At 34.5% G+C, this 23,412-nt stretch overlaps 1 protein-coding gene across 5 annotated transcripts in view; it reads left to right on the forward strand.

Annotated features, from left to right (window-relative positions):
• The window catches only part of COBL (cordon-bleu WH2 repeat protein), a 335,540-nt gene that overhangs the window by 123,353 nt on the left and 188,775 nt on the right, over positions 1–23,412 (forward strand). For 3 of the 5 annotated variants that reach the window (XM_031957165.1, XM_031957173.1, XM_031957166.1), the window contains 3 exons: positions 142–370; positions 9,580–9,671; positions 13,806–13,874. In XM_031957165.1, coding sequence (XP_031813025.1) covers positions 142–370; positions 9,580–9,671; positions 13,806–13,874 — 390 coding nt within the window. The remainder of the gene's footprint in view (positions 1–141; positions 371–9,579; positions 9,672–13,805; positions 13,875–23,412) is intronic. The other 2 variants (XM_031957169.1, XM_031957195.1) reach the window with 1 other exon arrangement.

Here is a 23,412-nt window from a genome sequence, read left to right on the forward strand (position 1 = left end):
ATTTTTCAGTGCTTCCTATAAAATGTTCTCTTGGGTTTGTAGCAGGAATGTTATATCTAAATAGGCATCTATCTTACTCCACATTATTTTGGGGATGAGGAAATGTTTATACCTTCTTTTTGTCTGACATTTCTATTTCAGAAGTCTGTGCGACTAGTAGTGAACTACTTGCGAACACAGAAGACCATAGTCCGGGTGAGCCCCGATGTCCCACTGCAAAACATTCTCCCAGTTATTTGTGCAAAATGTGAAGTCAGCCCTGAGCACGTCATTCTCTTAAGGGACAATATTGCCGGGGAGGAGCTGGAACTTTCAAAGTCCCTGAATGAGTTGGGGATAAAGGAACTCTATGCATGGGACAATAAAAGAGGTGAGAACAAAGTTGTATTGAGTACTTTGGGTAATGTCACATATCCATGATCATTTGTGACTTGCCACTCTATTTGTAGTGCTTTATTTATTATTTAAGACAGTGATGCTCATTTTGGTTTTTATACAGTGAAACTTGTCCTAAGCTGGGAGGAGGGGTAGTATAGTATTTTTCATTTGCTTACTTCTAGTTCTGACTATACCCTTCTGACTCAGACCCCTTCTCCTAGCGTCAGCCATTTCTTCTCTATTTGTTATATTTTAGGACTGTGAGACTCCTTTTGTTTCTTTCATTTGGAAAATAATCACTCTCTTCTGAGATTTCACTATACTTCTGTTTGTGTTTCAAGTTTTCTTTGGATCACTGATTTCACTAATTCTTATAGTCATATAATTACTGACCTCAAACAACTTCCAAAACAATCAAAATAGTAATAAATAAAATTCAACATAACTGTGGGTACTGACTCCCTCCAGTGGTACGGATTGAAACTCATCTGTCCCTTCCCCTTCTTATGTGATTCTCATCATCTATAGAGAGATCTGATCAATGAACTGGAGATTTTCCTGATCACCCAACATTTCATGAGAACCAGAGAAGCCTTACAGTTGTGCTCTTTGGGATATGGATTGTGGGAAAAATAATAAATGAACAACTGCATTGTTTGGAAGAATGTGTTGATAATAGAAAGATGAGCTGAGCACTGTAGAGTTCAGAAGAGGAAAAGATTACTCCAATTCCAAAGGAGATGAGGAATAGGCAACTTTATGTATTTTTCTTATTCTTCCTTGTATTACTCTGGGACCTCCAATCCCTTCACATAAACAATTCATATTTTATTTACTGATTATAGTTTTCACTTGAGTCAGCTTGAACAAATTACTGAACTTCCCTGGATCTTGATTATCTCATTTGTAAGAGGGGGGAGTTGGACTAAATTGTAAACAATTGGAATTTAATTGAGACGTAAAGGAAGCCAGAGAACTCAGTAGGCAGTACTGAGGAGAGAGAGCATTCTAGGCATATCATTATTAAGACAAGTGAAAATGACAAGTATAGAAGATGAGTATTGTAAAAAATTAAATTATTATTGTATAAGCAAATCATTTTAGTTGATTCAATTGAGTATTTTGTATTTACTATTTATCATGTTTTTTTTTTAATTTGGAAAGGGAAAGGAGAGGATTTTGAAATTGTCCCAAGTTTTATAACTAAGGAAAAAAACTTAATGGATGAAAATGTGGTGGTGTTTTGTCTTGTTTTTTAAATCTCTAGACTACACAGAATAAGGATTTTAAAAGTTGCCTTTTCTCTCTCTTCACACTTGCTTTATTTTTTCTGAGTATATTTGCTTAGTAATATATATTTGGGTTTTCCCAAAACCCAAATATATAATGTGTGCCACATTATAATGAATGGTTCCTTCAATTCAACTTGACAAGCAGTTATTAAGCAACCTACCATATGCAAGATAATTTTTGCCAGGAATTGAGCATCCAGAAATAGCTTCCATCCAGGGCCTTCTCTCAAGAAACTTACAATCTAATAAGTAGAAGAAAAAAAGGCATTAAAAACTCTATTATAAGGGAGATTAAGGAATATGAAAGGAGGTCCAGGTAAAATATCAGGAGTACCTTGAGGAAAGAGAAAGAACACTTAAACCTAAAGGAAGGCTTCATCAAGTAGTTGATTTTTGAGTAGGTCCTTGGAAGAAAGGAAATCAGCTGGCCAAAATACAGGTATGGCAAGGACCTAATTAGTATAAATAATCTTTTGAAGTGGCTGCATGTATTGGAATTCTTATTATTCAGTTACAGTTATGTAAAGCAAGATAATTGCTTCCAATCCAATGGGAAATATGCCACACAAATTTGTGTAGTGCAACTACTTTAGGGGGTTCATTATTTATATTAATTGGATCTAATTTGTAATGTCCTTAAAAAGTGCAAGGGGAATTTGAACAGAAGTGTGGAGAGAAATACAATCAGGGGAAGAGTGAAGGACAAAGAAACCCACCTTGGCTGAAACTAGAATAGTATTAAATGGATTGGGACAGTTAGCTTAGATTTTACTTACATAAAGGACCTTGAATACCACTAAAGAATTATTGAACTTTTGAGTGGAAGAATATTATGATTAGAGTGTACTTATAGTTTGAAACGTGTGTTCTACCTCAGATGATATCATCCATGTGAAAGATGCTATCAGATCAGCTTTTCAGAGACTGGTCAACCAAAACACCCATGGTTAGTTTGCATTGATGCATTGAGTGCAGCTTATTCCAGTGGCTATGCAACCAAGAAAAATTGGAGTCTAAAACATCTTAACTTAGCACCTGTGGGCCTTTTCCTACATCTATCCTTCCCTGGATCCCTGTAGTTCTGGATCCCAGAGGCTTGATTTACCAAACTGGACTCGAGACTTTACTTCATGCATCTAAAACAGAATAAAAGGAAGGAGAAGTACAGAACCCTAGACCTACATTTCTGAAAGTCAGATACTTGGAGGAAGAGAGGAAGAAGAGATCCTTTAGAGTGTGTTTTAGGCTGTGAGTGAAGGAATATGTGGTCCAGCACTATCCTAAAGATGCTGAGCATCTTTGTGCCCAGTGGAAAAGACTACCCTTAACCATGTGGTAATTTGACACAGAGTAGCCATATAGGCTTCCTTTTCTAAGAAGAAAGTCCCTAGCAGCTTCCATTTGAATGCTAATCTAAGCATGTGCCAAACCCCTTGTTACAGTAGTAGAACTCTAAGAAGCAATCAAGTTCTTACGAAGTTTCTGTGGTAGGTGCTAGGGATATGAGTGAGCTTGTTTCAAAATTGGCATGAATGACAAGATGAAAAAGTAATATCCTGAAAGCATCAATCCATTATCTTGTCTGTGTCAAGAATCTAGACTTCCACCAGAGTAGCAATAATGGAAGAAGAGAGGATAGGATTTAGCCGTTCTTTGGTTGTGCAGAGGTAAGGAAAGGAGAAGAGTGGAAAAATGAGCACAGGATTAGGAATCTGGGAGAGTAGGAAAATTGTGACACCATTAACAGAAATGCTTTGTTTGATAGCATGCTAAGGTTAGGTGGAGAACATCATATGGTTTTTATAAATAGAGCTAGAAGTAACCTTACATGTTACAGATAATGAAACTGAGACTGAGAAGAGGTTAAGTGACTTGATAATAGATCACACATCTACAAAGTATCTGAAGCAGCTTTTGAACTTAGGTCTTCTGAGCTCAACTCTATTCATTGTAACACCTCATTGAAATAATGCTGAATTCAGTTTCTGAATGTGCTAAATTTGAGGAATTAGCAAGATAACAAAGGGAGCAGACATTTTGTAAGTATGGCAGGAAATCTGGAGAAAGGTTGAGGAGTAGAGATTTGCATTTAGAGTTGTCTTCACAGAGAGGACAATTGAAATTAGCAGTAAAAATGAGATTTCTAAATGGAAGAATATAGGAAGATAGCCAAGGCCAGCATATTAGGAAATAAGAGGAAAATCCAGTGAAAGACATTGATAGAGGTGGAAGTCCATAAGGGAGTTATATTTGAGATGTCAAGGGAAGAGACAGATATTAAGAAGGGAAATATGCTCCATGTCACATGAGAAATCAGGGGAAATGAGTATAGAAAAAAAAGTTGAGAAATTTCTTAATCATAGACTTGGATTACTCTAGCCTCATCCCTACCCTAAGAAAAAAATGCCTCAAATGAGGAGCAGGGGCTTTTCCTCCTTAAAATGAATTATGTAAAAATCATATTTTGGGAACAATGAATATTGGGGTTTTGGTTTGATTTAAAATATATATATATATATATGTACTTATTAAATTTAAATTAAGAAACCCTGGAGGTCTTTATAATACTAATCCATGATATGATTATATATCATAGAATAATGGACCTTGAGCTGGAAGGGACCTTGTAGACTCCCCATCATGGCATAAATAAGTAACTGAGGCCCAGAGAGGTTAAAGGTAACATGAGTTTGCCTGATTATTAGTGAGATGATGAAATTCCAGAAGTTGTTTGAAAAATAAATGCAGAGCACTCTACCAGGAAAAGGTCAGATGAAACCTGGTTTTCTGCCACTTAATTGATCTCCAAGCTCATGATTTCCTGTAACCTAGCCCTGCCATCCAGCCAGTAAACAACCGAGCTATCAGCATACGCACATAGGGATTCCCTGCCCTTTTGGCTAACATGCCTTCCTGCCACACTTCAGTGGCAGTCAGACAAAGGAAACAGTCCCAAACACATAAAGGGACAACGGATTCCTTTTCCTTGCACTTTTTTTCAGATGGTCTTTGCTTCCCTTCTCTCCACCCCTTCCAACTCCTTTTTCCATTGCAGACTTCAGTTGATCTGCTTTTGGATCCAGCTAAATGACCATTCCCATCATGATTTACATTTTGGGGAGCTCCCTTCCCAGATCTGCAGCTTCAGGAGAATTCTTCTTGGGTGATCATTTTACCAATGAATTAATTGATTTTCCTTCTATGATTTCACCAGGTTTTCTAACTTGTTATTTGAAACAACCCACCCAAAAAAAGAAGCTCTCCTGCCCTCTGCTGGTACAAAAATTCTTAGCAGCTGAGAAATCAACCTAAAAACAACAGTTTTTATTCAGGTTGCTTTAATAGAGGCAGATACTATGAATTAGTATACATCCATGGAGAGGTAACCTGGTGGAGTGATTAGACTTGGAGCCTGGATTCCAATCCTGTCTTCAACAATTACTATCTCTTTGAAAACAGGCAAATCATTTGAAAATCTAGAACTTTAGTTTCCTATTCTGTGAAATAGGATTAACAATATAGGTAACAACTCCTTCCCAAAATAAATATATGTAATATACTTTGTAAACTGCTTTCATTATTGTCATGTCTTTGGTTTTTCTATTGTTAATTATTTTTAACTCTTTTTTCCCTTATTGTTCTCTCATTGACTACTTTTTCCAGTTCTTCTGACCAAAACACAGTCAGAACCTTCTCTGGTCTATCGAGGTATAGTAAAGGAAAACTTAAATCTGACAGCTGAGCCCTTGGAGGATCTGCTTTGCATGGCTCTGTTTTAGAATGCAATATTTGAATGGTGGCTGTATAATATGAATATTAGAGTTTGTAGTACCTGTGGATTTGGGTTTGGGAGGAGGATCATGTGTTGTAACTGCATCATGATTGATTATCACATCTTTTCCTAATTTTATTTTGGAGGAAGGACAAAAATGGGGGATATCCATTGTCTGAAAATCTGCTGTGGTGATCAAATCTACTTATAAATGAGACTGCCTTAGAAAATTAATACTTCATGTATCATTGACATCCCACCTCCACCAAGTAGCTGTAAACTATCAGGTCAGAGCCCAGGTCATACATGCAGAGTAAGAGATCAGTTTTCTACTTTCTTACCTATAGTTACTTGTGCTACCAAGGATACTTATATAAACTTTCCCAGCTCAGAGTGGATTCGCTTGGAATTTTTTTAACTTTGTTTTACTATGAATTTTTGATCCATATTTTGCACTTATGCACATTTACTCCTTGGTTACTTTTCTTTATTGGTAACTGATTTTGTAAAATATATATCTCCAAAGGAATACTGAAGTCACAGAAAAATTCTGTGATGCTCTATGGGGTAGCATGAGACTGCCTTTTAGATATATCTTTAGGAAAGGAGAAAAGAAGCCTCTTGTGACAATGTAAAGAGGACTGAATTTACAGCTGAAGGACTTATATTGAATTCTAGGTCTGCCATCTATTTCCTGTGTGTAAGTCAAGTAAAGTATTTTGGCCCTCAAAACTTTAGTTTCCTAATCTATAAAACTAAGGGGTGTGCAATTTCTTCTATAAAACTGATCTAAAAAGAAAACCATGATTTTGGTCTCAGCAAACAGCACCTTGTTTTCTAAGTGCATGGTATATGTCGATATTATGTGCTAGCTTACAATTAATTTTCCTACTTTCATACATTTTGACCATTTTAAAAGTAGAGTCCAGGTAAGCACATGCACACACACTCACACATAAATACACATACAGAGAATTGTTTTTTGTCAACCCAAGGGTAGATACATAAATGTATAAATATAAAAATGCATTGTAAAATAACATTTTACTAAAGAAAGAAAAATAACAATACTTTGAGGCACTCATGATCTAAAAGAAAAAAACAGTTTGCAAACAACTATATACAAACAAGATAGGTATATGTAAGATATGTTGGAAATAGTCAACTGAAGGAAGGCACTAGAATTAAGAGGGATCCTGAAAGTTTCCCTCTAGATAGTGGGATTTTAGCTGGGATTTGAAGGAAGTGAGGGAAGCCAAGAGGTGGAATTGAGGAAGGGGAGTATTTCAAATTAATGAAAATGTTAGGGGGGGAGAAAGAGGGGGAAAGGAAAGAGAGAAGAGGAGATGGAGAGGAAGGAGGAAGAGGGAAAGGAAAGAGGAAGAAGCAAGAAGAAAGGAAAGGAGAGAGGGGCAAGAAAGAGGAAGGGAGATGACAGATGATGGATCTGAATTGTATAAATATAATCCAATTATAATCCACATTATGTTTACTTTGATCAATCAACATTTATTAAAAGTCTGCTGTTTGTCAGTCATAGATAAACTTAACAAGCCGTGGTATTAAGAAAGTCATTAAAGTTGTCTGGACTTTAGTTTTCCTCATCTTAAAAAGAAGGGGTGGGCTAGAATGCCTTTTTAAGATTCACTTCCCTCTCTAAACTTTGATCCCATATTTAAATAAAAATGGAGATCAGAACTAAAGTTGTGATTTCATAGCCATAGAAAATCACAGATGAGGAACTTCTTTCTACTAGTGCAGGTTGTTATCCTCTCTACAACTTATTCTTATAGAGCACTAAGAGTTTAATTGACTTGTGATCATACAACCAATACATTGACTTGAAGTTAGATTTTCCTGATCTTGAAGATCTCCACCTCCCTCTATCCACCATATCATCCGGCCTTTTGAAATATATTTGGAATAAATACAGCTATTTTGTATTTAAGCAGAAATATGGTATAGGTTATAGAAAACAGCATACCTGAGCAGCAGGTAGAACAGAATTCCAGACTCTACTTCTGACACTTGATTGATAAGACACCAAGTACACTCAGTAGCCCCAAGCAGTTCTTTCAGCTTAAAAGTAACTTGTGAGATGCAGAGATACATTGGTAGAATGAGTCTCCTCATTGCTTACTGGTCCAGTACAATAATTAAAGGTGTTTTAAACAACTTAAATGGCACCATTCCAATGTGGTGTTCACATAATTTACATTTCATAAAACTTTTATGTGACACAACTCTTTTGTCTGTATATCCTGGTGAATTTGGATAGGATTGTGATAAATAACTCAAAAAGAGATATTGGAATTTAACTTATTTCCTTTTGGTAAGTTTACATTAAGACTGTTGACTTCCTTGAGGACTTGTACATACATATCTGAGATTAGGTTCTTTCAGTAAAAAAACTTTAATTTAATGCTATTTGGATGATAGTTTAATAGTTAGGAAGGTATGCATTTTCCATGGCCTGTTGTTCTTCTTAGGTGTTCATGAACTTTGACTTTGCTAACAATCTTTTTTTCTGTGTGTCCATAACACTTCTAACTTTTGGCATGAATTCTGGAATAAGTAGAGGCAAGAATAAAATAATCCTTAACCTTGTTTGGGGAGGTAGCATCTTGATCATACTAATTAATAAAATTGTAATCTCCAGCTGATGGACTTAAGCTCTGAGAGACAACGTTCCTGAAAGAAAATCCCATTCCTTTTTCTTCTTCCTCCCTGCATTAGTTTACCCATCAGTAAAATGAGAATAATAACTATCCTTCCTACCTTTTATGTTAATTGTGAGACTCAGATGATGACTGAAAAAGTTCATTCAGAGTGTGATCTATAACAATATAAAGCTTTGATTTTTTGTGAAATATTATATATATTATTAATAGGTAATTTTTATAGAATGATATAAATTACGAAAATGGAGAACCTTTCCTCATCATTCCAAAGCACTTGATTTATGCCCTAGTCAACAAGGTCTAAGGAGAATTTAATTCCTTAGCTTTTGGAACAGCTAGAGATTCTTTGCTTTACAAGTCTAAAAGCTGGCACCTTTCTCATGTATGTTTAATAATGAAGTTGAACTTCATTATCAAAGAAGATCATGACATCTGGAAGGTGATAACTTGCAAATGAATTAGATTTAAGTAAGAGAGGGCTATGCAAAGTCATCAGCCTCACTTTTTGCTCTGGCCATCTGGGTCCAGTGGCCAGATATTGATCAGGATGGCTGAGATGGCCCTGTATATGTGGGAGACATTAACCTTTTTAAGCTTAGTTTTTTCCAGAGTTCACTATGAGGCAATGCCCATTCAATGATTAAGCTGGGTAAGAAAAAAAAAACAGTAATATTAATAGTGAGACATAAATGCTTTTGACATTATTAGAGAACCTGGCAATGGTTGGATAACTAAAATCTTCAATCAAAGGCAATTGGATTTTGGAATATTTAAGATTTCAAAATATGATTATTTTTGTCAAGGATTATGCAATTATGATGCATTAAAATAAGAAGGTATTTTCCCCTGCTCTCCCAAGAACAAAAGAGAAAGCCCACTAGAGAATATAATCCTAGAAGAAAAACTGCCCAGACTGAAGGAGATCAGGGAAGAGATTTGGTAATGGATCTGGTAATGTAGGTCATGAAAGTTTCTAATTTCAGAGTTTTTGATACCATCAGTGTTGTTCTCTGAACTGAAGAGCAGTTTTTTTTTTTTCAAATAGAAAGTGTTGTTGTACCTCATATAATTAAGCCTCTTTGATCCCATATTTACCTGAAGCATGGCACCTATTACACTGCTTCTATAGTCCCTAGGACTTGAGAAGTTTCTATTCAAAGCACTGTTCACCCCACCTACCTATCTCCCAAAATGCCTTTCTTTAAAGTTTTGTTAAATTTGTCTAACTTGGAGGGGAAAAAATCCCACTTAAGTTTATTTTCATTCCTAGATAAGTTTTTAAGGAGTTAGACAGCTATCTCTAAACTACTAATGGAAATTAGGCTCATTTAATACTATCGTTTCAACTTTTTGTTTTTCTCTTCAACTTGTGTTTTAAAATTTTGGAATTTTTAAAGTCCTAAATCTTTAAGATTTATCAATGAGAAATAACTGTCATCAATTTAATTATTTTCAGAAACCTATAGGAAATCTCTGAGCAGTGATGTCATGGACAAAGAGAAGAAGAAATTTCTGGGGTTTTTCAAAGTCAGTAAAAGAAGCAATAAGGTAACATAACTCATCTGCTTTTTCTTAAACAAAAATAACATTATGTGTCAAATATTCTTTTTTCAAAAAGAGTATTTATTTTTCATAAAATTAATTCATTGAAGTGTACATTAATTTATCATTAATTTGTAAAGTGTGAATTGCAGATCAGCCCATTTATGATTCTAGAAATAACCCCAGGTGTGAAAAATCTTATTTTTCACCTATGTTTAGAGGTATAAAATTCACCCCTTCTCTTTATACTCTGAAACTGGAGAACATGACCACAAAACTCCAGAGCCAGCCACCAAGGTCTAAGGACAACTTAACCAGCTCAACCCCTGACACATGGATGTTCTTGGCTATACAAATTTGATTGCCTGTTAAGCTTTTCCATTATTCTGTGGAATAGAGTCCACATCATTTATTTCTATTTAAAATATCAAATAATCATTGGCAGCTAGATTGCTGCACCAACCTTGAAGTCAGAAGGACCTGAGTTCAAATCTAGCCTCAGATACTTAACACTTCCTAGCTGTGTGACTCTGGACAAGTCACTTCCTCAGCAAGTCAATTACCTCAGCAAAAATAAAATAAAATAAAATGAAAATAAAAGATTTTAAGCATAATATTTTGGGACTATCATTGGGAAACTTTTCATAGTTAACATGTTTACACACTAGATGCCAATAGAAAAGAGTTAATTTGATTGTCATACATAAGAAGCACATTTATTTTGTAGTATCATTTATGGGCTGTCCAAAGTCATTAATGCTTTCTTGACTAAGAAAACAAAATATATGATAAATATATGTGACCTATAGCCAGTGTAATTTGTATTGTTTTCTTTTGATAGTTATGCTTTCATTTATCTCCAATTTTCTTCATTAAAAAAGGCCAAAGGAGAGTATACCAAAAACAAACAAACAAACAAACAAAAAAAACATTTTTTGATCAATGAGATACTTTACTTGGCTTTATTTGATTCAAGCTGATTCCTGTATATCTTTGCTTACATATTGCACTATGTAAATGGTAGCTTTTGTTTGTTCATTTGTTTCATCTTTTCCTGCTGGTTGGGTTCTTTGGTCTCCTTGCTTTATACCACTAATTTCCTTCTAGTTTTACTACTTTCTTTTGTATCAGTAAGTTGATTCTTTTAAATAGCCATAACAACATTAATTCTAATGTATTTTAATTATCAAAATAACATACGCTTCTCATCTGTGTAGTGATATAAGTTGTTCTAGAGATTTTTCACTATCCTAATATCAGAGAAATGGACCATATGCTAAAAATAGTATTTTCTTTTTTGTAGTTCATTTATCCTAATAATAAACAGTTGAGGTTTTGAATGGGATGACATTAAAAAAAAACTTGTAGGGACCAAAATGAAATTGTAGTTTATTTTACTGAGGCCTTAAATTCATTGACACATATTTATTAAGGGATGGGAAACTGGAACATTTCTAATTCTCCTTCTTATTGCTTTGGGAAAAAATATATTAACTCTGGCATAAGGAGAATCAAGAGATAGCAAAAACAGTTTTGTAAAAAAAAATTAATATTTATTTAATCTTTATAACTATTAAGTACTCTTTTTGCTTTCTCTATTTGCAGTATTTCTGGTATCTCCTACTAATTAGCTAAGGGGCAGCAAGGTGACATGTTGGATGGAGTACCAGGTCTAGAATCAGGAGGAGTCATCAAATCTGACCTCAGATACTGACTAGCGTGTGACTGAGATCACTTTAACTCTGTTTGCCTCAATTTCTCATTTGTAAAGTGAGTTGGAGAAGTAAATGGCAAACTATTCTAGTATCTCTGCCAAGAAAATCCCAGTGGGGTGACAGAGAGTTGGACACAACTGAAAAGTGGCTTAACAACACCAAAATAATTTGCTAATTAATTTTTCTTCTATTATTATTTTTGTTTAAATTGTGACTTTATTCTTTTTTTAACATTAAAGTTGCTCTCATTTGTATTAAATCACCTTTCATTTGTTCTTTTGTGGGGGGAGTGGGAAGCAAAGAGGTAGCAAAGTAGGTTTCATATCTTTCCTTAGATCCATAATTGTATGATCCTGAGTAAATCACATAATTCCTCTTAATCTCAGTTTCCTCAGCTGTAAAATGGGCTGAAGTTATATTTAAAAACACTTGATTTCCCAGATTGTTGTGAGGATCAAATAATAAGATAGATATGAAGTGCTTTGCAAGTATTAAAAATAATTGGTAAATATTTAACAGTTGGATTTTCCAGAGGAAAAAAATTTAAAGGCAATGTACCTCCAACTTTAATCTACATTACTAACACTTTCTCTTATCACTTTCTTAAGTCTAAACAATTAATAAAACTATAAATCAAGACCTGCTTTGTAGATTTAACAGGATGTAAATACACTGAAAATTTAAGATTCAGCTTCTTTAAAATTGGTTTAAGCTGGCTCCAGTATACCTCTGCTTATATTTTGTACCATGTAAATGCTTGCCTTTGTTTGTTTGTTTCATCTTTTCCTGATGGTTGGATTCTTTGGTTACTTGACTTTACACCACTAATTTCCTACTATTTTTACTCTCTTCTTTTGTGTCATATCTTTTTGTGTATGTGTGTTGACTGGCTGTTGGATGATCAAAAATGTTTTGCACTCTGTAAAGAAGGTTAAAGCTCAGTCCTGCAGTACCATTTTATTACAAGTTTAAAGTTTAAAAGCACTTTAAATCCAGTATTTCAGAAAAATGCTCAAATTTCTAGAGTGCTGTCAGAATTCCAGACTATTTCCAATTCTATCAAGTATTAAATTTAGAGATTATCCCCATTTTACAAATGGAAGAGCTGAATTGCAGGGCCAAAATGTTTAGATGAATTCATCCTGCCCAAAGTTACTCAGAATAGGAAAACACGGGGCTTAAATATAGATCTCCTGAGTTAAGATCAGTACTCTTCCTATTACCACTCACTCCCTGCTTTTTGAATGAACTTCTCTAACCTTACTCATCTTACCAAAATTACATCAGTCATACAGTAGCCAACCTAGGAAAACTTACTCTTAGACGGACCAGCTAGTACTTTGTTTCACTGATGCTCTAAATTTCCATAGGTTCTCTTGTTTTGTTCTATTCTCCAAAAAGGTTCTAAAGTTTGGTGTTTTTTTAAGTAGCCATGACAGCATTAATTCTCATAAAATGTCGTTGTAATTACTAAAATAACATGCACTGCTCATCTACCTAATGATACCAATTATTTGTGAATTTTTTTTGGTACCTAATATCAGAGAAAGGGACCATATGTTAAAAGTACTCAAATTCTATAGTTGAACCAGTCAGCTATTATTATCTTTTATTTTTTAATTTGAAATATTGAATTGGTCTTAAAGGAAGATTGAATAATTAGATTACTTACAAAATAAAGTATCCAGGTTAAAAAGAAAAAAAGTGTAGCTCCAAGAACAAGACTATTTTTTACATGATCTAGCAATCCCTTTCTCACTCCTCTTCTAAAAAAGGTCAATTCAATGAAAGAATTTATTAAACCCACCATCTTACATTATACAAAAATTCAGCAAGAAATTCATATATGTTTGTTTCTTACGGAATTTATCTTACATCTGTGTTAATATAGCAAAATCAGAACCTTGGTTGGTTGGTTGGTCAATAATACTTTTATTAAACTTTTGGGGGAAATGATTTAAATCAAAGAAATTCCCCCCTCTCCCTTAAGTTTCCAGAGTTATAGGAATAGCAAAAGATGCACTAAAAGACAAATTGTGAAATTTCGGGAACCTCAGAAACACCTAGTCCAACTTATAACTGACCAAGATACTCTTATGTGCAGAGAAGAAAAAAAAAAGAAAATTAACACTGCTAAATAAAACAGTATAGCAACATGCCAAAGGATCAGTAACCCTAAACTCAAGATTTTAAAGTGTTAGCCAAGTAAGTAGTACTCATGCCTTAACTTTTGGAGTTGTTACTATCTCTAATATCACCCTTTATTCATGGTTAGTCTCCAAGAGCCCTAGAAAAAAATCTGGATTTTAGTTGATTTTAGTAGTCTTGGACTTCTAGTGCTTCTGTTGATTATTTTGCTGATTGTTTATTTGAGGTCTTAAATTTTTTTTCACATGATTCTCTGGGTAACTTACTTGTATTCCAGGCTGATGGGATGCTAAGAGTGGAGAGTGATGAGGATATTTTAAAGTCAACCACTGAAAAGAACTTTAATGTGAGTACTAACCTGCTAATAGATGCTTATAGCTAACCATACTTATAAAATTGGCTATCATCACTGAGAAAAAGGAAATTAAAGTTACAGATCACCTCATAGTCCATGTTAAAGCTTCTTAAGTTAAAATATACATGTTTGATATCCATTGTACATATGTTAATGCACACGTGTGCACACACACATGCTATCCCATATTATTAGTTTTTTTTTTTTTTTTTTTTTTATCAGTGTCAACAATAATCACTCCGGTCATGTAACTTCTCACCAAAAAGGCCTAAGCACTTGGTTATTGACTTAGGGACATGTCCAAATTAGACATTAGGCAGATTTAGAGGTAGTTTTGGAATAAGCAGGCTTTCTTCATTATGTTTAATGGAAATGAAAGCCTGTAGTAACTATGTAAGTCACTGAGTACGTGAGTTTCAACTTATGGTGATATTCCTCCCTGTTCCCCCTTCAATTGACCAGTTCAGAATTATTTATTTAGGAAGTCACACTTTCCTTATTTTAACTGAGCTGTTTACAATTGGGTCCTGGTTAGTACAAATAAGAACTCATTATTCAAGTCTGTATTGCCTATCTCCATTGGATTGGAACAAGTTACCACATTTTATGTACTTACAAGTTATTGTTGTTTGGGGGAGCTAAACAGCACAGTGGATAGACTACCTGGCTCAGAGTTAGACACTTAGTACCTGAGTGACCCTGGTTAAGTCTGTTAATGTTTGTCTCAGTTTCTTCTTCTGTCAAATGAGCTAAAGAAGGAAATGGCAAACCACTCTGGTATCTCTACTGGGAAAACCTCACAAGGGGTTATAAAGAATTGGATTTGATTGAAAATGATTAAACAACAACATAATTATCACTTTAAATGGGGCAAATTTGAAACCATGTGACCATTTCATGGTATTTATTTGGACTTTCAACTTGACCAGAACCAGCCTCTAACCTGTGGGTGGTTGGGGAGAAAAAGAGTAGTTATAAAGATAAAGGAATCAGGGATCAAATAGAAGTTTAATTAATTACAAAGTGAGGAAAATGCTTGTAAGCAGGAGTCCTCCTGAGAATGAGGGCGTAATGTGCTAGGGCAAAGCCAGCGTTTATAGACATGAAAAACCACAAGTGGGCTAGACCATGACATAATCATCCTTGGGTCCTGAGTAGCAGTTCTCAAAGCAGGCTCATGTGTAGACAATACAGACATTCCTGGGTCCTGTCTCCAGCTGTCTCCAAGTTGATTGGCTCACAATAAGGTACAAAACCAGACTTAATGGAAATGAAAGCCTGAGTATGTGGGCATTTTCCTATCTCTCCCCCCTCATCAGTTGGCCAGTTCAGAATTGCTCATTTTAGGAAGTACACGGCAGTACCAGGTTCAGTTCACTTAGTAGTTACAAGAAATAAGGATCATGAGTATGTCAAGAGATGTAATGGATCATTTGCTTAAGGCTCTCAGGTCTTTGGGAAATAAGGGGAGCTCTCTGAGTGAACACCTGGTGCTAGTCAAAGCAATAAGCTTTTCCAGAGGGTGAGATTATGCACAGTGCAAAGGATTGTTGTTATGCTAAGTTCAAGGGATAGCTTGCTGGGTCTTAGGTCTGAGAAACAATGTATCTCCAAAACATTTTGACAGGACCCATCAAAATCTAGCTGTATTAAGTTTCATGGCATAAGGGATAATATCTAAGAAATATATAATCATAAAATTGGGTTTGCTGATCATACAGCAAGAACAAGAAAAAAAGCTCTGGAACCTGCGAAATGGTTGAAGATCAAGGGGAGGATTATTCTGTGTATTGGATATGGCTCTTGGACTCGTTATGGAAAAGCATGAATAAGGAGAACACTGGATATAATAAATCTATCAATCAAGCAGCGTTTATTAAGTACCTGTTATTATATGTTGAAGTATAAAGATGTAAAAAAAGAAAATAATCCTCACTTTCAAGGAGTTTACATATTATCAAGAAAGATAGGTGTACATGTAAACACAAAGAGAAAGAATACCTACATCAGTGACGTTAGCTACCCATTGAAGCATAAAAATTCCATTATGCTATTATTTGCCTTTTATAAATTAGTCATTAAATAAGTATTTTTAAATGCTTTATATATGCCAGGCACTGTTCTAGGTGCTGGGAATGAAAATGCAGAAATGAAAGAATCTCTGTCCTCAAAGAGCTTATGTTCTATTGGAAGGAGATAATATGTACCTATATAAATAATTACAAAATATACACAAGTGAATACTACATAATATCTGATGTACAAAGCAAAAGGAAGGAATAGAATCAGGAAGTCTCACAGGAGGGTGTACTTAAGCTAAGTTTTGAAGGAAAATAGAAATTCTAAAGAAGTAGAAGTGGGGAAGGACTGTATTTCATGCATAGTGTGACAGTATGTAAAGCATGGAGATGGATGCAACTTTGGGTAAGAAGGAGCAAGAAGGATAGCTTGTCTGAACCAGAGAGAGAGGGAATGGAAGGGAGAGGCAGAAAGAGGGAAGGAAGGAGATAGAGAGAATATATATGTGATAAGTCTCGACCTAACATTACACATACAGGAGTTTTTTTGAGCAGGAAAATGACGCATTCAGACCTATGTTTTAGGAATACTATTCTGATAGCTGTGTGGCATATGAATTAGAAATTGGAACTACCGTAGGCAAGGATATCACTGCAGTGATCCAGGCAGGAAGTCCTGAGAACATGAACTGGGTTTAATGATTGTGAAAGGTGAGAAGGAGATAGATATGTGACAGGTGTAAAGATGAAATGGACAAGACTTGATAACTAATTAAATGGGCATGAAAAGGGAGGAGAAAGCAAAAAATAACTGCAAGAGTATAAACTTGGGTAACTGGAGAGATTCTAGTGGTCCTTTCCATAAAAATAGGAAAGTTTGGAAGAGGGGACGTTATAGTGGAAAGATAATGAATTCTCTTTGGAACATGTTAAGTTTGAGCATCTATAAGATGCCTAATTTTAAAAGGTCCATTAATGATGAAGAATTGTAGCTCTAGAGAGAGATTGGGGCTATTAGTATCTTGAGGAAACCTCAAAATGGAATTCTTGAGGTCTCTGATCACAACTATTAGCATTTAGGTGTAATTTGTTCCCAATGGAGCTTTACTAAGGCAAGTCCAAACTGTCAATTGTCTTAGTAGAATGGTTCCTTATATCAAAACATCTTAAGGAATTGGTAATTCATTATTATACTATCAGTCATCTCAGTAAGATACTTTTCAGTAACACATATTTAAAGGGAAATTATTTCTTAACAGTAAGTAAACATAATATACTTTTAAAGTGCATTGTTGTAAAATATGATGTTGAAATGAAATATGTGGGGTGAAAGTAAATATTATATTTCTATAGTGCCATTTTAAAGAGACACAGAGAGCTTTCACCAAAGAAGCGTAAATGAGAACACAGAAATCCCTGTTTCATCACAGTACCAAAACATAAACATGACCCCCCCCCCTCCCAGTGTGTCTGGTATCATATAGACCGAAGAACCAAATAAGGGATGACTTTTTCATTCTTTACCATTATTGTCTTACCATTTGTGGCAACCATAATTTGTAGGACTTTAGCAAAAAATTTTGGGAACACCCTCAGATTTCATTGACAGGTGCACTAGGTTGTTATAATCTCCTTCAGACTCCTAAAATTTTTTTCAAGTTTCATACTTCAGTTTATGTAAGTCTTTGAATTTTTTCATCCTTTTATGTAAAAGATGCTCAGTCTTAGAGCATCTCTCTGAAAAGTGCAAAATTACAATGTGCAAGACTTTTCACCGCTCCTTCAGTTTATATATTAATCTCCTTGAATTAATATATAAATTAATACATTTATTAATTTATAATAAATTAGTTTATTATAAATTAATAAATGTATAACTAGATCTTTCTTGACCCATTCTGACACTGCCCTGTTTTAATTAGTTGTATTAGCTTACTGTTTTATTGGAAGTCTAAATTTGAGACTCAAGACTAGAAATTTAGATTCCAATATTATTCTTGATTCATCTTAAAGCTAGGTTTCTTATCTTGATTTGTTTTCTTTGAAAGTTAAGTCCAGACATAAGACTCAAGTCTTGGAATATATTTGTAAATGACAACTAGATGAGGCAGCCATGTTCTTCTTGTTATTGCTGTGGCTGTAGTAGTATTTTCTGCACATAGTAGGCAGATAGCCCTGCTAAAGACTAAAAGGATGGAAATCAATTACAGAATGGCTAAACATATTTAAAATCTGACAGTCATAATGATTACTTGTCTTTGATATTCTTTTGGAGGAAAAATGTGCTAAAAGTTTATTCCTTCATTGTGAGTAAAAAAGACTTTAAACTAGGAAGTTCCCAGTACCTTATTGAATTAAATTTAAAAAGTATTAAATTAATTAATTAAAATTGAGGTAGGGAACCCTGTTGCCAAACTACTTCTCAGTACCACAGAATTAATTTGTGTGTGTGTGTGTGTGTGTGTGTGTGTGTGTGTGTGTGTGTTATAGACCCCTTTGGCAGTCAGGTAAAGCTTATGGACCCTTTCTCACCATTTCTCTTCTTTTTAAAAATGACTGAAGAAATTGCTGACTTTCAATTGGATATCAGAGAAAATAAATATGCAATTTGTTTGCTTTCTAAGTTCGTAGGTCCCCTGAAATCTATCCACAGAATCCTTGATGATCTGTGCCCTCTTAGATTAAGAACATCTATTCTATACATTATTTATGAGTGATGGAAACTTGATAAAGGATTTTATCAGACTTATTATATTTTATTTTTATATTTAATTAGTAAGATATGCAACCCTGGCATTTGATAGCTCTTCTCTGTGGGTATGTCCAATCTAACTTCATCACTGTGTTTGTGGCTCCATTTGCTCTCATTCCAAAGTGACAACCTGATTTTATGTGTGGTGATAATTATATCTGATTATGTGTGGTGATAATTATAGGTAGAGATATTTATTATAATAATCAGTAGCGTAAGTTACATATTGAATTTTGTAAATAGCATCTGCTCAACAGCATCTTGCTATGTTTAAAATTTCAAGTAATTTCAGGAAGCCTGCAATGTGGACCAGTTCAAGGATATACTTACTTATTTTTTAATTTTTAAACTTTCCATGTAAATAGACAGGTCTGACTTTAGGCCTGAGACTTCAGTTTGTCTCAGACATCCGGCATAGCCGCTGGCAGATCTTCATGGCTTGTTCATTTGGACAGCAGACAATCTTTAGTGGCCTTCAAAGTGTCATGTACATAGTAGGAGCTTAATCTGTGTTAAACACTACTGAATGTACTGTTAAATTCCAAATGATCTAAATCTTAATACATAATTTGGTAGTGTTTTTTATAAGTGAGTGCTTAAAATATCCTCTCTCTCTCTCTCTCTCTCTCTCTCAGGCAGTTAGGGTTAAATGACCTGCCCAGGAGGTCCTCTTGACTTCAGGGCTGGTGCTCTATCCACTGCACCACCTAGTTGCCCCAAAATATCCTTTCTCTTACAATTTTATTCAGGTTGTAGATTGTCTTTGCATAGTACAAGAATCATTCTTTTCTATGGCTAATAGTGAGAAAATTAAGTGAATAATCTGGTGTCAATAAAATGGGGCTTTTTTTTTTAATATTGGAGTGAATTATCTGAGTGACATCAGATAATATACTTAGCCATCTTCTGGGAAATAAGGCAGCTCAAAAAGAAAGGTTAAGTGACTTCAGGGCCACATAAAGTCAATAATAGAATATTCAAACTGGAGCCTACCTTGGAGATTCTCTTTTCCAACCCTCTCATTTTATTTACAGAGAAAATGAGACGCAGGGAAATTAGATAACTTGCCCAAAGTTTCCCATTATAACAGACTAAGGGATCATTGATGTAGAGCTGACCATCTATCCAGTAAGAAGTTGTGAGCTTTTTTGCATCAGAAAACCAACTAAGTTTTGGAAGTGGTCTTCTTGACTCCAGCACTGGTGCCCTTTTCTCTGTATCACCCTGTCTTCCTGGGTCTTAAACTGAGATCTGTTGACTCATAGTCCATTGCCCTCTTCAGTAAGCAACACTAGTAATTTAGAAATTTTTTTAAAATGTCTATGAGAATACTACTGTATTTGAGTAATTTCATGTATTCAGGATCTAAGTAACATGGACACATTAAAGTCAGTGAAACGGAAATGGGAAGATGTGTGGTGGGCAAAAATAAGTTGAAACACATTATAAATAATGATATATGTGTGAAAAATGCCTTAAAAGATATCATGCAAGGGATAATCCGAATGGGAAATGAATAGTACATGCTCTCTTCAGGTTCTGTCCTGGTGCCCCTATAATGTTAAAAGAACTAGACAAAAGTTTCAAACATGTTGGTTGGACCTTCTTACAGCATAGTTAAGATAAGACATTGGACTAATTCAGTGAGCTGTACTTACAAATTTCATGTCTGGACATAAAACACTCTTTATCTGCTTGGATTTTCCTGGCTGATTAATTAAACTAATCTCTTTTGAGTTATTGTGGGTCTCATCTAGAAAGTCCTACAGTATTCCAGGACAGAATGCAATTAACATGTCATCTGGAATACTTCTCCAACATAGGGAAATCCCTCTTCCATTTGGATGGCAATAGATATTCTCTAGGACAAAAGTCCTTTTTTGAATATGTACCACACCTTCCTGTTTTATGCCTTATTTGAAATTAGTGAATATGGCCAAAGTTATTTTTGTTTTCTTTGTTAATAAGTAAATTGTCATTACCTTAAAGAATTTTCCTTAGTTGAATCAAATAATTATTTTATAATGAGAAAATAAGAAATGCTTTGTAAGCTCAATTTTTCTGAATCTTCCCCCATATCAACAATTGTATATTATTATATTCACTCTTCTATCCTACTGACTCTATATCTCTAATCAGTTCCATAACTTTTCCTGTATGTGTTCTCTTCTCTGAACTTACATAGCTATCATCCTAGATTTAGACTGTTCTCACTTCCTCTTCCAATGTCTTAGATCACTGTAGTAGCTTCCTAATTGGAAAGTTCCCTTTCTCCCCCCGGATTGTTTTCCACATTGCTGGAAAATATAGATTTGACCATGTCACATCCTACCTCAACTACAGTCACACCCTATTACCTCTAGAATCTTTATAAACTCCTCTGTTAGATATTTTAAATATTTATATCTTGATTACTTCCAACATTGATTTACTTGATGTTCCTCAAATATATTACTCCATTTCTTTTCTCATTGCCTATCATACCTAGAACGCCTGTCCTCCTCACTGTTGCCTTTTAATTTTGGCTACCTTCTACAGGAGGTCTTTTATAAAACATTTTTTAAAAATTTGTAAAACATTTAGTACAGTCCCTAGCATAGAGTATACATGATATACAAATGCTTCCCTTTCCTTTTAAAATTACCTTCCATAATATCTTATATGGATCTTGTATAGATTTATATACTGTTGTGTCTTCTCCATTTGAATATAAGCGCCTGGAAGACAGTGACTATTTGTTTCGCTTTGTTTTGTTTTGTAGCCCCAGGACTTAGTATAGTACCTGGAACCTGATAAACTTTTAAAAATGCTAATAGATTTCTTTTAGTTTGTCATATGACAAAATGTCTGCCATAAAAATAATTTGTAGAAGTTTACCCGTTTCCTTCTCTCATTTTTATCAAAAGTGTTTTTGGATATGTATATATTGTTCTAAGAGGTTTATTTGTTAAGAGTTAAGAAGGCAGGATTATGAGTCAGCAGATTCAACTTGACTAGGTTGCCTTTTTCAGTAATATCAGAATTTATGATTTTTTTTCCTAGATGGTTATGATTTTTCATTCTTTAGTTATCTTGAGAACTAAATCTTTAATGTCCTCAAAATATGTTACCTCAAGCAGATTGTTTTTGTAAAATGGGTTTATACAAATTGTATAAATAGCATATGTGAGGCAGCTAAGTGGTGCCATAGTGCACTGAGCTTTAGAATCAGGAAGGCCCAAGTTCAAATGTGATCTGTGTCATCCTGAGTCAATCAACTTCTGCCTCAGTTTCCTGAATTGTAAAATAAGGGTAACAATAGCATCTGCCTCCCAGGATTGTTTTGAGAATCAAGTGAGATAATATTTATAAAGTATTTCACATAGTGCTTGGCATTAATAGGTACTTAATAAAAGCTTATTCCCTCCCATAAAAAGAAAATTCTATATCACCATATATTTGACCTATAATTAATATTATCATTCTTTATGGCAGGATCAGTGTTTGTTTGTTTTCCAGAGAAGAAATATCCTTTGATGGAAACTACCTGTGCAAATCTATACTTTGGCAATTGAATCTTATAATCACTTGAAAAACTGAGACTAGAGGTAGTTAATAGTCTAATTCACCCAGCCTGTAGATGCTTGGATTAAACTTGAATTGAAATAGTACTGATAGCTTGGCCAGCCTTTTCATTTGGCTGTGTCTCATTGTAGTATTTTGTTGTTTATTTGTGCGTAAGAGAGAAAAAAAAAAAAAAAATATATATATATATATATATATATATATATATATATATATGTATCACCAATATGATAATAACAGAACCTATCTCACAGAATATATTTCTCCTATACATATATGTATATATATATATGAACTTATATATTCCTGATAAAGAAATACTTCCTATTGATGTACATCAGTGACTTCTCTCCAACTTACTATCTCAGTTAGCTCATATAAGAGTATCATAAATGTTAGCCACCAGTGAAATTCATGACAATTCTCTATGACCGCTTAAAATTGAAGTGGTCTCCTGGGAATTTTGGTAATCTTTTTCTCTTCAAAAAAAAACCCCTCTATTTAGGAAGATTTGAACCAGTTTCTCTCCCCTCCCCCCATTCCCCTGCCCAGAGACCTTTCTCTCTCATTTATAGTATAGTTGGCAGAGCATTGGATTTGGAGCCAAAAGACCTGAATTTGAATCCCACTTATTACTTTGAGCAAGTTGCTTAGCAAATTTGAGCTTCTATTTTCTTATTTGTAAATGACATTAGAGTTCGTGATTTCTAAGCCTCTTTCCAACTTTTTTTCAGGGCTGTTGGAAAAAATCATATAAAAGTCATAACAGTTGTAGAAAGGCATCTTGTAAACAGGAAGCATCATATTTTGTGGATAAAAGTATTCTTTGTGTTTGGGACTTGATTTCTATAGTTAAGGTATTTTTATTCCATTTCTAGACATATCCCACTCTAGCAGCTAGCTTTGTAAGTACTGGAAGGCACTGGTTATTCTGAGGGAGGCTGACTTAACCTTAGACAGTGTGTTGATTGATTGCCAAGGGACATATGTGAAGAACTGAGTGCTCTAGGGAAATCCTTCAGAAATAGAATACTGCATTTCTAAGAGTTGCAAGCAAAATTATAGAAAAATAAGTTGTCAAGGAAGTATCACTTGAAATACTCTCTTGCTGGCCTGAATGCTAAACCCATCCCAGAACTTATATATATTTCACCATTTGCAAAAATGAGCTGTTTGTGCCTCAGAAGGATCATCA

This window comes from Sarcophilus harrisii, chromosome 1 (assembly GCF_902635505.1).
Source record: "Sarcophilus harrisii chromosome 1, mSarHar1.11, whole genome shotgun sequence".
Taxonomy (NCBI): Eukaryota; Metazoa; Chordata; class Mammalia; order Dasyuromorphia; family Dasyuridae; genus Sarcophilus; species Sarcophilus harrisii.